The sequence below is a fragment of the Linepithema humile genome, chromosome 1 (assembly GCF_040581485.1).
Source record: "Linepithema humile isolate Giens D197 chromosome 1, Lhum_UNIL_v1.0, whole genome shotgun sequence".
NCBI classification, from domain to species: domain Eukaryota; kingdom Metazoa; phylum Arthropoda; class Insecta; order Hymenoptera; family Formicidae; genus Linepithema; species Linepithema humile.
In genome coordinates this window covers 35,717,300-35,734,400 of record NC_090128.1, presented here as the reverse complement: position 1 = coordinate 35,734,400, position 17,101 = coordinate 35,717,300, and the positions used below count along the sequence as shown (strand labels likewise).

At 30.1% G+C, this 17,101-nt stretch overlaps 1 protein-coding gene across 2 annotated transcripts; it reads left to right on the top strand.

Moving 5' to 3' along the window:
- Positions 1 to 17: 17 nt before the first annotated feature.
- On the top strand, positions 18 to 16,676 carry LOC105672704 (receptor-type tyrosine-protein phosphatase S-like). Of its 2 annotated transcripts, XM_067354947.1 has the most exons (32): positions 21 to 2,310; positions 2,528 to 2,680; positions 3,420 to 3,697; positions 3,949 to 4,153; positions 4,245 to 4,586; positions 4,681 to 4,827; positions 4,966 to 5,121; positions 5,214 to 5,396; positions 5,515 to 5,645; positions 5,856 to 6,054; positions 8,287 to 8,354; positions 8,453 to 8,648; positions 8,760 to 8,878; positions 9,021 to 9,216; positions 9,455 to 9,778; positions 9,853 to 10,100; positions 10,233 to 10,308; positions 10,619 to 11,148; positions 11,429 to 11,712; positions 11,902 to 12,190; positions 12,350 to 12,437; positions 12,516 to 12,592; positions 12,835 to 12,969; positions 13,164 to 13,304; positions 13,370 to 13,567; positions 13,671 to 13,864; positions 13,940 to 14,046; positions 14,333 to 14,547; positions 14,806 to 14,934; positions 15,017 to 15,171; positions 15,420 to 15,555; positions 15,722 to 16,676. In XM_067354947.1, exons 1-32 carry the CDS (start codon positions 2,106 to 2,108, stop codon positions 15,794 to 15,796), a joined length of 5,979 nt encoding a protein of 1,992 aa, XP_067211048.1. In that variant the 5' UTR covers positions 21 to 2,105; the 3' UTR covers positions 15,797 to 16,676. The 2 variants fall into 2 exon arrangements, with proteins under 2 accessions (XP_067211050.1, XP_067211048.1); XM_067354949.1 differs by lacking the exon at positions 15,722 to 16,676 and having other exon boundaries at positions 18 to 2,310; positions 14,995 to 15,171; positions 15,420 to 15,556.
- The last annotated feature ends 425 nt before the right edge of the window (positions 16,677 to 17,101 follow it).

Below are 17,101 nucleotides of genomic sequence, written 5' to 3'. Positions count from 1 at the left end.
ATCCGAAAGAACAAATAAAGTGGTTCTTCTAATCATCAAATTTTCATAATCAGAGTGCTTGCAAAAGAAGAACCGCTTTATTTGTCGAATAATACCAGTGACGCCAGCTTTGAAACGCAAGTAGCAAGCAGCATGAATGGAGACGTCCTTTGTTAATTTTCTTGCAGGTTTTTAAGATGTCTTCTTTTAATTTTTTAGGACGTTTGTTTTCAAAAACGGACCATTTACCGAACAGAATTATGAATCATAATTTATTTTCGCAATAAAATAAATGTTTTCCAATTCAATATTAAGATAGAATAATTTTGGATAAAACAAAAAATAATAAAATATGATTGATGCTCGCAATATACATCAAAATAAATGTTTTTTAAATAAATAAAACATGCGATCAATAAAGCACACTTGTAAAATGCACTAAAATCATTGATTTTTGCTTAATCAAATTAATCAACAAATAACCGTAAAATTTAATTTTATTAAGTTCTACGCTTATGACAAAAATAAATTATACGCTCATTTATTGAATAGCTCTTTAAATATAATAGCTCTTTAAATATTATTTCCCAGAAAATCTATTTTTATTCTCACATTTCTTTTTAGATAGTTTATGCAAAATATATTATACATTGATTGATATTTTTATATAAAATATAATATATATGTAGAATTCTGATAGAATCTTTGCTTTTCGATGCATCAGTTGCATTTATCAGTAATCTGTTATCGCAAGTTCGCTAAAAGGAAGTGGTGTTTGCCTTTTACCACTTGTGGTTACTTGAAAATATTCTGACAATTTCAATAGTTTAAGACGAAAACAGCACAAAATATTTCTATAGAAAGCTTCATGTTACTATTTTTTTTTAATTTAAATTAGATAAAAAAATGCAAATTAAATTTCTCAAAAACAATAAATAGATTGCGATTCGTTTAAATGTTGTAATTCATTCATACATATTCAATATATGCGAAAGTAATTATTTTATGTAATAACTTAGTATAAAGATTAATGCTTGTGTGAAAGCTAGAATAGATGCGTTAACATTATCTCTTTTTGCGAGTCAGATGCTTTATGTCGGGAAAGTAATCATATTGCGCGATTCACTATTTTTAGATAGTTGTAATAGCAATGTCTCAAGAAAATTAATATGTCTCTCAAATGTCAAACAATCTTAAATTCTATGCCATTCTAAAATTTTGTTATAATTCTATTAACGTGTTTGTGTTTCAAAAGTTTGATAGTTTAAATACATATGCAATCTTTAAGAAGTAAGTGATATACGATATAAAGATACGTGATGATTCATGAGACATTCACAATTTTGGTTTGTCTCGTTTCTATTGAAAAGTTGCCGCATAATAAGTTTGAGATTTAAAATCTAGTTAAAATGTTGCTTTGAGTTATATAAACGACGCTTATCAATTATTTGAATATATTGTGTAGAATAAATATAGATTAACGACATATTTTTGTAAAATACAAATTACTTTACGAAAAATAAAAATAAGATCATACGTAATCCAGTTATATAATATTATAAACATTTACTTATCAACCTTCCCCATTTTACAAATAAGTAGCATGTAATATGTGTAATTGATGATAAAACTGTTTAATATTCATGTTAGTTTAATATAAAATGATATAAATATAAAAGTTCCGTAGAATCGTCATTTCCTGATTCGTCAGTTGCGTTAGTAGATAGAGGATTTGTTATCGCGGATTCACTAGAAGGAAGTCAAGTTCCTTTCAACCACTTGCCGTTTCAAATCACTGTCGTCCAACAGTCTGACTAGTAAACGGAAACAAGACACATTACTTCGACACAAAATCTCTTATTAATATATTGTTTGTTTAACTTAAATTAAATTCATGACTAAAGCACAAGTCGTTTTCCTTTAAAAAGTCGTAATTGATCTTTTCAAGTATATTTGATACACAAAATCGTGCAGTAATGTGACATTCAGACTTTGCTGTGATAATATAAAACAAGTTGATAAGTTATAGTGTGTGTGTGTGTGTGTTTTTATTTTATTATATTATTTTATCAATATCGTTTTTGATAATTGTTCGATTTTTAAATGGCGCATATAATCTGTTCACAATGAAAGAAACGACGATAACCGTATTGATGTTTACTTTTCTCGCGTGTCAAGTGTTACACATTTTTGGAAAAGTGATTGTATTGCGCGGTGCGCCAGAATCAAACTCACAATTAAGAACATTAATATGTCTCTCAGAAGATGATGGCAGCGCTCTTGTATGGAATCATTTAATATGGAATGCAGAATCTGTAAAACCTAATATACGTAAGTTGTCAAAACAAAAACAATCGGTTTTACATTTTTGTGATCAAGTAGATACAGTATTTGCAAATTTAATAACAAATTTTTTTTTATTGCAAGCATCTAATATTTGATTAAATATTAGAATTTTGTTAATGTCTATTAAACACTCATTCGTAAAATAATTTTATTATATTATTTGCAATATAATACACTTACTATAGATACGCTATAATTTCAGTGGCTTTTAGCAAAAATGCATTTAATAATAATAAAATAGACTGCAAAATGAACGATTCCGAAGGTTGTTTAAAATTATGGTCAAGCAAAAACTGGACTATTACAAATTCCTTTGCAACGCCTATGGCCCTAGTATTTGATCAACGATGGGAAGGTAAGAAATTTCTACTTGGAAAAAAGTCGCAATATTTACGACAGTAATATTACAAAATGCATGTCGATTTATCAAACATACCAATACTAATTAATTATTTACATCAAAGATATGTATCTATACTGCCGGTTAAAAGTTTTTTAAACAAAAAATATAGTTGAATTTATTGCTTGATACTGTGTAATTTTTTTTAATCCATGTAACCATACTTAAAATAAATATTTTCAAAAATGTATTGATATATATTCTCTTTAACGGGTTAACGGAAATAGAATCCAAAAAAATACTTACGGAAAAAATCCAAAAACTTTTGACCGATAGTGTATATAACTTATAGTGCTGTCAATATCTTCGAATACCCGGGTATCCGAGATAACCGGGTATTTGAAATATGACAATTATACATACATACTGCATTGTAATTGCATTGCTAATACAAAATTATCGCATATAATCGTATTACATGTAACAAATAACATTATAAAAATTTACAATTTATAATTTACTATTTATATTATTTTAATAAGAGTAATACGATTATATGCAATAATTCTGTATTAGCAATGCAATTGCAATGCAATATGTGTGTGTAATTATTATATTTTGTGTACCTAGGAACCCGGATAGCTAAATATTACCAGAGATAATCGGATTACTCGGGTAATACCCGACTATCCACATACCCGAGTATACCTGGTTCTAAATGACAACACTAATAAATTACTGTAAAAATTTTCAGAATTTAAAGAATATGAATTTAGTTCTCAGTATGAACATGTTGGCTCTATACAAACTTCTGCAGTACTTTCGTTTTCGATCCGTGCACAAACAGATCTACATATATTGTTTTGCAAAGACAAATACTATAAGGAAAATCTTTGCTATTGGGTCATAATAGGCGGTTGGGGCAATACAAGATCTGCCATCCGAAAATGTTCACAAGGATTGGATTTTCTGAAAGATACTCGCAGATCATGGCCAGTTCCACCATGTGCAGATATATTATCTCAAATTAATGTAAGATACACAAATTTCTTATAATCAAAATCACACTTTTACATAATTAAAATATTTTTGCATATATTATATTCTCAAAGAAACACTAATCAATGCTTCTTATACGTTATATATATATATATATATATATATATATATATATATATCTGTATATATTGTTACAATAATGATTTAAAAATAGAACACAATCAACTAACTTATTTCTAAGTTTTATATACACTCATCTAATTAAAAATTAATAATTAATACAGCACACGCCATTATCTGCCAGCGAATGGCGATCATTCGTCATTACGTTAAATTCTGTGACTCGTAATATTACCGTTTATGATACGGATAATATGATTATGACATATGTGGACAAAGAAGAATTGAAAAAAAACAGAACAATTGAAAGATTGGATTATCAAGTATTTATTCGAAGCACTGATAAAATGTTATTCCGCTTTCATCAATGTGGGTGAATAAATTCTAAACTTTCAGTTAATTAAAATAGTTTCATATACAGCGATAAGAAAAAAAAATTATCCACGAATATCTCTTTTAGACAATTTTCTGCACACGACTACTACAGGTGCAAACTTAACGAGTCCCATCTTAAAAGTCAACAGTACAACGGTATGCATACAAATGTTTATCGGTCTCTGTGCAGAGTGCGATGCACAAGTATTCTTACGTGATTCTACAAGTAATGAAGTGTTAGAGATGGTAACGGCAAAAGGCTCATTAAAGCCCGCAATTCATGGCTTGCCTACGTGGCAATCAGTCAAAATCAAGAAAAATCTTACATCGACTAGTAGCTTAGTTGTTCAAGTGATTCCTGAACTTAGCACAATCACCTCGAATCCGCTGTGGGCCATAGCGAATGTTCGTCAATGTCCTTCAACTGGTACGAACTTTTAACATCTAGTTCTTTTATACTTATAAACATCAATTTCTTGCTTTGTATATTCGTTACATATTGTTAATTTATTTCTTTTTAGTATCTTGGAGAGTGAATTCTGTTGTTACTAATCAAGATTTAGTAGAACAAGATAATTTGAAAGATTCTCTAACATGTCAGAAACTGTTTTATAATGAACATACCGTTGTGAATGCTATACATTTTGCTAAAGAAGGTGTTGCATTAGGTAATAATTAAACATTTGTCTTAATATGTACACATTTTTTAAATAAAGTTATTATCATTATTGATAAAATATTTATGCAACTAACGTAATACACAAGTAAAATTATATTATAATAAATAAGATCACATCTTCTCTCAGATGATGAAAATTGTGAGAACGGAAAACTAGGACCGCAATGCTTATTCTTTTGCACATATTACATGTTTGGTAGCGCTGACTGCAACGAAAATGCAATTTGTTACAAAAACGGTTGCACATGTCTTCCAGGTTTTCTAGGACCTAAATGTTCTAATCGTGAGTAACATATAATACTGTGTTGTTTGTATTGTTATTTGTTATTTACACAAAGCTTGTATACACTTAATGGTATCAATTGCTTTTTTCAGCTTGTGGACCAAATAAATATGGACATAACTGCAAAAAATCGTGCGGTTCATGCAGAAAAATTAATCCTATGTCTACAATTAGTTCTGTGGAATCAAATCTATGTGACAAAACAACTGGCGCATGTCTTAAAGGGTGCAAAGTAGAAAACGAAAAATTATACATACGCCCTTTGTGTAAAACTGGTAACATTTTTCGATATGTAGTATGCCAATTTCAAATTATATTTAGAGATAAAATATTTATTATTATTGAGATAATTTATAATGCTCTAATGCATAATATACTATATACTTTCTCAAGCCATAGACGCTTCAGTCTTGCCTGTAATTAACTATAGAAGCACTACAAATATCCGAGCCACAGTTCCTATAACATGGAAAGATGAATACAAGGAAGATGAAATTAAATATATCTTTTACATTATAGAAAAAGTAAGTAAATATTACACCTTTTAATATTTTAAGCGATAAAATTTTTTTAGACTTTAATAATTAAACAAAATTTAAAATAAATACTAGCATTTCAAAAACAATATTTAAAAAAAAGCAAAAACAATTTAAAAATTGTAAAAGTTTTTTTATCTAATATTATTTAAAAGAAAATAGAAGGCCATATACAATTTTCCAATTTATTTTTTACAGCAACAATTAAATGAACAAAATTGTAGAAATATTTCTTGTTATTACTCAGAATGGAGTAATATACTCCCAAATACGACGTATGTAATAGGAAATTTTGAAAATTTAAAATCTAATACTGAATATAAAGTCTGCTACGTGATACGTGTTGGAGATTTGTCAGTAAGAAGCAATTGGCAAGAAGCTGAGACTGATTGCAATCGTAAGTTAATATTTATTATATACACTCACCCGAAAAAAAAGCGGTACACTGAAAATGTGGGAAAAATTCATCAAATTTCAACTGACGATAACTTCGTAAATAATAAAGATAGAAAGTTCTATAAAATATGGAAATGAAGCTAAAAATCTCTACTTTAAGAATCAATTTATTTCAATGTTGCAAAATAAATTTATTGAAAATGGCGGATGACAAAGCGCGAGCATGCAAAATTGAAAAATAATGGTTCGAGTTTGCGACGGTGCACGGTATAAACAAAAAATTGTAGCTTATTGGGATCAAAAGCGTACGAAAGTACAGAGTCTCCTCTTTAAAATGCTTTTTTATGCATCTCGATACGATGATTTTTCGCCGAGAGATTCGCATTTGAAGAAAAAGGCAGATTCTTACTTCAAATGCGAATCTCTCAGCGAAAAATCATCGTATCAAGATGCATAAAAAAGCATTTTAAAGAGGAGACTCTGTACTTTCGTACGTTTTTGATCCCAATAAGCTACAATTTTTTGTTTATACCGTGCACCGTCGCAAACTCGAACCATTATTTTTCAATTTCGCATGCTTTTGCTTTGTCATCCGCCATTTTGGAGAAAATTGTTGCACATTATTGCGTTATGAATTTTCGAACACTAGACATCCAAACTTTTAAAATGGTTTTTAAAAAATCCTGCTAGCTGTATTACGTGCCGAGATATTCAATTTTGAACCAGACCGAATTGCAAGAATAAGAATTCCGTGGTCATCAGCTCCGCGGTATTTTAAAACTCCAAACTCTTCTTACGGTTGTAAGTGTCAATTCTGCTTTTAGCGTTACCCAGGATCAACGGCGTGGACGTGGCAGAAATCTGATCCCGTGTGTGTGTGTGTGTGCGTGCACCACTGGGATAAGGACCTCATGGCTCGTCAGGTCCACGATATTTAACGACTCCAAACCCTCCCGGTGGTGCGTGTACAATTGCGTGTGCGCGCGCGTATATTAATAATGGGTATGACCTCCTCGTGCGCGTATTACCTCATTCATGCGACGAGGTATACTCTTTATTAATGTTCTAATTTCAGACTGCGTAATGTCATTCCACTCTATTTCAAGAACTCTTCGAAGTTCTGGCAATGACTGAGGAGCAGGTATATGATTTCGTACTTTTCTGTTAATATTGTCCCATAGGTGTTCAATGGGATTTAAATCTGGACTCATTGCTGGCCATTCGAGTCGATTTATGCCAACTTCATCGCAGAAATCAAGCACTTTTCTCGCAATGTGCGGTCGAGCATAAACAAAAAGTCAGGGCGGAGAAATCACAAAAGATCTGCAGACATCTCCTTCGGATGCAAAACAATTGATTGAAAAATAATGGTTCGAGTTTGCGACGGTGCACGGTATAAACAAAAAATTGTAGCTTATTGGGATCAAAAGCGTACGAAAGTACAGAGTCTCCTCTTTAAAATGCTTTTTTATGCATCTCGATACGATGATTTTTCGCTGAGAGATTCGCATTTGAAGTAAGAATCTGCCTTTTTCTTCAAATGCGAATCTCTCGGCGAAAAATCATCGTATCGAGATGCATAAAAAAGCATTTTAAAGAGGAGACTCTGTACTTTCGTACGCTTTTGATCCCAATAAGCTACAATTTTTTGTTTATACCGTGCACCGTCGCAAACTCGAACCATTATTTTTCAATTTTGCATGCTCGCGCTTTGTCATCCGCCATTTTCAATAAATTTATTTTGCAACATTGAAATAAATTGATTCTTAAAGTAGAGATTTTTAGCTTCATTTCCATATTTTATAGAACTTTCTATCTTTATTATTTACGAAGTTATCGTCAGTTGAAATTTGATGAATTTTTCCCACATTTTCAGTGTACCGCTTTTTTTTCGGGTGAGTGTATATAAGTTTGTGCAATACACGTTCAAACTTAAAATTTACATATACTTTATTATGTCCAATATAATATGCCACAGACTCCAAATTATGAAATAAGATTATTATTGTTTTATATTACAATGATGTAAAATAATCAGTTACTTCAAGTATGTGTGGTTCAATAAATAACGACATAAAAAAAGAAGTGTAAAAGTTCACAAACTAAATATGTAAAGACCGAATCATTACGATTTACAACACTATTATTAGTAAATTTTTAATAATAATACCAATCTAGCTTCTTTATAAAGTTTTGTTACATACATTGTTTAAAGTATTTTGTAATTATTTAGCGACTCGAGACTTCAATGTAACGACAGAAGAAACAAGCCTGATGATTAACTGGCGAATCGACAAACAAGTACGTAGATATTTCACTAACCAGTTCTTGCATTTAGTATATTTGATTTTTAAATATTTTTAACAGAATCTAACTTGTTTTCTGCTTTTCCATGCCAGCAATTATATCCATGTCCAGCAAATAAATATCACCTCATAGTGAACCGTGTTGATAAATTGGAGCAAATTGTTAATGAAACTGCTACATCTTTTCCTTATAAAGTATCATCTTTAACATCACACACTTTATACAACGTAACCATATTTTATAAAGATCAAACATTATTTTTCAAGGAAATACATACACTTGAAGGAGGTGAGTTTAATAATATTAAAAAAAAACATATATATACAAAATATAAAATGCATTTATTCACATGCATTTGCACATATAATCGTTGTAAATGCATTGTACAAATATCAACAGTTCCATCTGAAGTATTAGATCTTCACACAACTCTGCTATCCAACAATAACATAACTCTAACTTGGAGGGCTCCAAAAGAACCAAATGGAAATATAACACAGTATCATATAATGTTAAAAGTAAGTATAATTTTTTTTCACATTTAGTTTATAACAGTATAGCTTTTATAAATATAAGCCAAAAGACCACTTTAATTTGATATTTATTCAGCCAACTTGCAACGAACTTGCATTACTTACGTAAATAACTTTTTAATGCCAGATTCAAGAATACTACGGCTGTATGGATGTTGGTGAATTTGAGTCAAGTAATCATACTATTGAAAAATGGACAACAAACAAAACAATCACAATATCTAATTTACAGCCATATGCAAATTACAGGGCACAAGTTACAGCTCACAATTCGCGACATGGCGGCACAAGTAGAGAGATAACTTTTGAGACAAAGGAATCCGGTACATAAGCACATTCGTATCATTTATCACAAATATTAATACTCGATATCGAATAACAATGATCATAGTTAATATCATTTTAATAAAGTTAATTTGTTTAATTAATCATTTATTAATTTTCAATGACATCGCAGGAATCTACTTGTCACAAAAGAATATGTACATATATCTTATTAAAAGTAAAAATATATGTATATATGTTTATCACATTAAACAATAACAGTCATCAATTCAATAGAGATACCAACGGAGACATTTGGCCCATTGACTTTATCTACGAAATTGATATTGTCGTGGAGTAAACCTGAAGATTGCAAAACGATTTCGGGACGATTAAAGGCTAGAATAAAAATAGACGGCGTGAGCGACGCTGTCAAAAATTTCAGTTTTGTGAGTCAAGCCCAGCCCAGTCAAGACCAATTAAATTATTTTGATTTAAAAAAGATATCAGAACTTTATGGCGCTGAACAATACATGGTAAGAGTTTATGTAGTAAGAGATGAGAACAGTTCGGAAAATGCTTCCGCTTATCAAAAACGTTTGTTTACACTTCCGCCAACAGGTAAATTTTTTATTAATTAATTATTAAATTGCTTTATAATTTGCTTCACAAATATAATATGATGGAAATAACAGCTCCACCTCCGATAACTAATCTGGATGTTGTGGAAATTGATACCCGCCATCGCCGTGAAATCATACATTTGAGATGGAAAAGTCCAGTTCCACCTACGAATGGAAAGTTGAGTCATTACGTCATTCGAATCTGTGATTTGCTTTATTTAAGTTGCTTTAACCACTATAAAGTTAATGTTAACAACACCTGTGACCTGTGGGATGATTACATCTGCGCTACTATAGATTCTACACATTTAGAAATTCAGGTAAAAAAAAAATATTTTTTGCGTGTCTACAAAAAATCGCGCGCGTGTGTTTCATAAATGTGATGTAATAAACAAAAATTATCTAAGAAAAAATATATATAAAGTTAATACATATTGAAACAAATTTTACAGATTTTAGCCTACAATATAAATGTTACTGAATCAAGTGTTCCCGTTTATGTTACCGAAACAATGCTACATAATACAAGTAAGACTTTATCATTCAACAAAACTTGAAAGCTTAGTATATTGTGAAATTTCAAATGCGTTTTAAATTAAACATAGATTATAGTTAAACTATAATTTTTGTATATAATTATATTTTACGATTTTCTTACTATAATTAACAAATCCATGTCATGATTATTTGCTATATAATTCAGAAAATGCTAAAAAAGCATTATATGCTTATCATTTATATAGCTAATATTATACGAATCAAAAAAACATTAAAATATGACTAAATTAAATTTATTATTGTGTCGATTAGACAATATTGTGACCATAAAATTTTTTAGCACCAGATGCACCTGGGAATTTCACTTTGACAGTCAAGAACAATAGTGTAATTGACGTAAAATGGGATCATCCTTGGAAGACAGGCAGACACCTGCAGTATTTTCTTATTCAAATACATAAAGTTTCTTCAAATTTGACGAAGAACATTTCAATAGTATCTGATAAAAAAGTTCTTAAAAATTACGCGCGTTATTATAAACAAGAATTATATTTGTTTCCATCAACGCTGTATAATATTCAAATTCAAGCTGTGACAATAGCAAACAAATCTAGCAGCACTAATACCAAAATATTGCAAACACCTACCACGATCGATTTTGATGGGAATCTGATGGCAGACGTAAAGAAATTTGATTCCACGATATCATTAAAGATTCCGCCTGTCCTAAACGATACGCAACATAGTAGAATACACATCATAGTAAAAGGACCTAAAGAACCTTGCAAACATTTAGAAGTGCCTCCAATTTTAAGAACGCAAATAAAAATAAAGATTGATGAAAGTGCTTGGCAGGCTGCAGAAGGTTCGGTATGTACATGTCATAGAATTACAATATATATAACTTTTATATTAATAAAAAATTTTTGTAAGAAATAAACTTTCAATAATTAGGTATATATATATATATATAAGTGCAGTTATTAAATTAAAAGAATTTATTTGATATATTTAACTATAATTTATTCAATATATTTAGGAATGAAGTTTATTATAACATACACATAACTGCAATGTTAGTAGCAATGATATTGTTTTGTATATTTAGAAAATTAGATATCTTCAATGTTTGTTTTTCAATTGGCGACAGATCAGCGAATTTGCTAACCAGGAATTTATTGTTGGCAACAATAATACTTACGGTAATGCTACGAATTGCCCACTAAAACCTGAAGGATCGTATAATATAACAGTTGTCTTAATCGAAGGGAATTTAACTGTTATAAGGACTGCGTTTACAATATTAAAACGTGAAGATACAACAAATCTTGATAATCCTGTTGATTCTGTTGATCCATCAATGCGTCACGAAGTGTGGTTTATACCAATAATATGTCTGATTCTGGTAGGCGCAATTTTTTATTTTTATCAAAGGTAATGATCTTCTCTTTACTTTTTATAAAATATTCTTTTTATAAAATCTTCGAGTGTTATATTCTCGACTACATATATTTATTAATACTTATCAAAGTGTAAATGATTTAAATAGAATTATCTGTTAAATAAAGTGTTGATTACATATAGATTATCTATATTTTTGCTGTAATATATTGATTTTCATAGAAGAAAGCAGCAATTAGATAAGCAGGTAATGCCGCAGGATGAAATAATTTTGTCGCAAAACATTGAAAATTACGAGCATGAAACTTCCGTGATATCAACCTCAAAGCAGGAGTCATCGACGCCTTCCGACAGACAGTCTTTATCGCGGGCAGCCACTCCGGAAATGTCACTGATTGCAATCGAGAGTAGCGAAGAGAAGAAAGAGACGGCATCATTGATTAAAGTGAAAGATTTTGAGGATTATGTCAGACAGGCAATACAATCAGGATTGTTAGACAAACAGTACGAAGTAAGTTTATGTTAACTAATTTAATATTTCCATAATATAAATATATAGAACATTTTGCCATCTACCAAATATTACTTTTATTGCTCTAAACAACTATATTGATTGCAAGATATAGTTACGCAACAATACAATAATATTATTTCGCAATTCTTTTTCAAGACGTTTCCAAGAGGACAAACTCAACCGTGGGATTATGGCAAATTACCAGAGAACAAATCTAAAAATCGATACGGAAATCTTATAGCATGTAAGTACAAAAACGACCGTAAACTTGTTATATTTGCATTATAACATACAGCATGAATATACTGGTTTATGATAATAGATGATAAAACGCGTGTGATACTGAATAAACTTCCGGATGACGCTTACTCAGATTATATCAACGCCAATTACATCACTGTAAGTCAATGACAAATATTTCAATTGTAATGGAAATTAAAAAATTAAAAGTTTTAATAATTTAAGAATATTGTCCAAATTGTTATTAAAATATCCGAAAAATGAAATTAAAGTTATCATTTTAAGTAAATATAAATCCTATAAAATATTAACGCATTTAAATATTTAAAAAAATTTGATACAAACTTTTTGTGACTTTAATTAAAGTACTAAATACTTAATATTAATAATTATTCAAAAAGGGTTATAAGAAAAAGAAACATTACATAGCGACACAAGGACCCAAACCCAACACAGTCATTGATTTTTGGCGCATGATTTGGCAAGAACGTGTTCTTATTATTTGTATGTTGGCTAATGTGATCGAAAATGGAAAGGTATGTGCTTTTATATGTTTTGAATATTATTATAATTTTTAGATCAAATTTAAAACGCGCAATAACTTTTGCAAAGTTGCATATTATAAGATCTGACAGAATATTGAAGACAAAACATTATTAATTATATTTACTTTGATTGATAATAAGCATGCGCACTTTCTCGAGTATTTCTATTCTTATGAATTTTATAGACAAAATGCGAGCAATATTGGCCCGACATTGGCAAGAAGAAGAAATACGGTGATGTCATTGTACTAAATGCAAAGCACAACGTTTTCGCGGATTATTGCTTTAGAATTTTTCAAGTCACTTGCGGAGATGAAACTCGAAAGGTATCCACATTTTCAATCAATATCGAACGCAATAACTTTTGCTAAATCCCATATATATACAACAGATAGAACATCTGCATTATACAGCCTGGCCGGACCATGGTGTGCCATTGTACACACATTCTGTAGTAACGTATTTGAAGAAACTATTGGCGACACCACCTGGAAATGGGCCTGTTGTTGTTCATTGCAGTGCTGGTATTGGAAGAACTGGAACCATCATTTTGTGCGACATTTGTCTCCGTCGTGCAGCGGCCGAAGGGGTAATGATATGTCATCGTCATTTTAATGTTCTGACACCAATGAATTCAATTCGATATTTATCTTAACACGAAGTTGACAATACCGAAAAATACAATTGTTTAGTTCGTCGACGTTTTCGCTGAAACGGCATCCATTAGAAGCGAAAGAGCGAACATGGTAGATAATAAGCAGCAATATCTTTTGGCGCATTTAGCATTGGTGGAATGTTTGCTTTCCATTCCGACCGCATTGCCATGTAATATGTTACCAACACGAATCAATGAATTAAAGAAACAACTATTAGTTCAACAGCAAAGGTATATCGTAATTATTATAGCATTCGATCCTTGTGTTAATAATGTAACAAAAACATAAAACTACCTAATTTTTAGACTACAAAATACTGCGTGGCAGAACGAAGCTCTACGGCAAGTGACGGTTTCATATCCATTATCAGAGCGTAATCGTGCCAAAAACAGATTTCCAGAACTGATTTCAGGTTCGAAAATATCCTAATTACATGAAAATTATCTCACGAAGTCTTTAAGTCCAAACAAATATAACATAAGAAATACAATATTATTTAACCACAAAATAAAGAAAACAAACCTAAAGTGTTCGTAATTAACGATAAATTGACATTAATAATAAATTGACAGATTGACCGTAAATTTGATCAACTTTGCTGTCAATCTGCCAATATTGCTAACATTTTGCTATCAAGGCTATCCTTTTGATGGAACTGTCAGAATAAAAATAAAGAAAAAATTAATTTTATTATGCAGATAAAGTCAGCAGAGTGTATTTGAAAAGATATCCGACATCGGATGAGGACAGCGATTATCTATCTGCCGTGTACGTAGATGGAGTGAAACTTCAAAATCAGTATATAGCCACACAGCTACCTATGCCATCAACGATTAACGATTTCTGGCGGATGATTGCCGAATTCAAAGTGGAACTTATTCTTATGTTACAACCGCCTGATCTTCAAGATCCTGTATGCAAATATTTTCTACATATCTCTATGTATCTTTATCAATCCAGTGTGAACATATTTGCAGGGTATAAACAGAAATTTACAAAATATTTTTATTTAAATTTGTTTTTTTTCGCGTTTAATCATTTAGTTGAAGTAAATCAACTGAGATAAGAAATAGTTAATTTCTATGTTACATATATCGAGATCGTAATAATTAATTAATTAAAAATATTATTCTGTAGAGATAAATATAAATATCTATTTTTGAATTTTCAGACTTGTTGTGCAATCGTTCCTATGAGCGACGAGTTTACACCAACGCCATACTTAAACATTACAACAAAGGACACTGTGGAATTGGAATATTATACATCAAAAAAATTGTTACTCGTTGATAATTCTGAGGTAGATTCGATTTGATTATTTGATATTTTTCATTCATTTGTTATTGACAACTCAATGAAGACGATAACGTTTCGTGTTGCAGAAACCTCCGAGAGAACAATTTGTCACTATATTGTGTTTAACGGAGTGGAAACCTGGAAAGGATCAACCACTGCCATCAGTTATGTCGATGGTAACTTTTTGGCAAGCCACGGAAAGAATCGCAAGAGGCGATGGACCTACTGTCACGCTTTGCCAGTAAAAATTTTATTATTAAATTATTATCAAAAATTCAAAGAAATGTTAAAATTTCTCATAATTTAAAGTTTTATGTCTTTCTTAAAAAATGACGTATTTATATTTTATATTTCCTTATTTCTAAACAAATAATCCTTCAACAATAAACGATCCAATGTAAAATAATCTTTAGCAACTAATGAAATCTATGTTTTTAAAAAAATATTCCGCAAAACATTCGTCGAAAAGCAAAAAAAATTATTTTACAGTGATGGAGTAACTGGATGCGGTCTCTATCTAGCGTTGAGTTTTCTGTTGGAGCGAATGGCCGTCGAAAGGGAGTGCGATGTTTGTTTAGCAGTGCGAGCGGTTAGACGGTCAAGATCAGATTTTGTTCAATCTTTGGTAAGGTTTTATTAATTTTTAGTTCCAATAAAAACCAAAGTCAATTATACTATTGTGTATTTAAAAATATTATTTTTAAATATCATGTACTTAAATATACATATTATAAAAAATTTTAAAATATGCTCAAGTCGAGTCAGAATTATTTTATTAAATTTATTTATAGGAACAACTGGAATATCTATATGACGCCGCAGAAGCATATTTGAAGTACTTCGAAACCTATGCAAATTTCTCGTAAAATAGAAATCTTGCTAATGTGATATTGTATAATACAACAGAGTTATATTATAATAGAAAGCCAAATGTGCGATAGCTGTATACGTGTATATGGCTATACATTTATATCAAATATTAATTTGCGCTTGCAATTATAGAAATAAATATTGTACTTTATTCTAACAAGGAACATGTAAAATTATTGTAAAAATTTATAGCAATATTTCTGCGTTTTTCTTAGTTTTACTATTATTGTACGATCAAGGTAAACTACTTTTATACTTATGCATGTATTATCGTGATATGTGCAACGATGATCTCACGATGTTTTACGTTGACAATGCACATACACACATATAATTAAATTTAATGTTAAAAAAATTATTAAAGTATATAGTATATTATATAGAGTATATATAAATCTAATATATTTTTTCTAAAAATAAATTAAAGGAACATCTAAGTAAGCACTGTCTGCAATCCTTTTAAATATATCGTCTAGACTTAAATTTATACTGTTTCCTTTTTAGGACACTATATATTCGACAATAGTTTGTATAATAAAATGGATTACTCATAATGTATATTCAATAAGTTAAATTAATTACAATCATTTTTATTTTTTTATTTAATTTTTTTTCGTTTAATTATAGCACTGGCGGATTCTGGGGGCGGGGTTTTTTGGGGTTAAAACCTCCCCCTTCCAAGTTAAAAAAAAATCAATTTTGCTGGATCCGTTTCAAAAATCTTGGTAAAAAATACATTAAAGCAGGTCAAAACCCCCCTTATTATCGACATCAGGATCCGCTAGTGAATTATAGTTATATTAATAATATGTATCATCACACTTTCTTATATAAACTATGTAACTTATAAATAAAATAAATAATAAATAAAATATACATCAATTAAATATATGAATATGAATCAAAACTGTTTCGCGTCTAATATTCTGTGATAAATTTCTTCAATTCATATTTTTTTTTATCATAGCAATCAAAATGGGTTACGTGATGACAATATCATCATTAAAATATCGCAACGCGTAAATGTTTATCATACCGCGCGATTACGTTAAAGTTCTTTTAAGTGAATGTGTGTTCACGTGTTCAAACCTCTTGTAGACATGCTTGCAGTCAGCTTGTCCATCAGCAGTGCAAATACCGCAGTGTTACTATCATGTTATCAGATTTATTTGCAGAAAATAAATGATCCGCATGAAGTCCATAAAATTGTTAAGATTTATCACACGTATTACAAGAGAAATGATTAAATATGATTTTCAACGTATATAAAAAATATTTAAAATTTAAATAAATATAGTTTA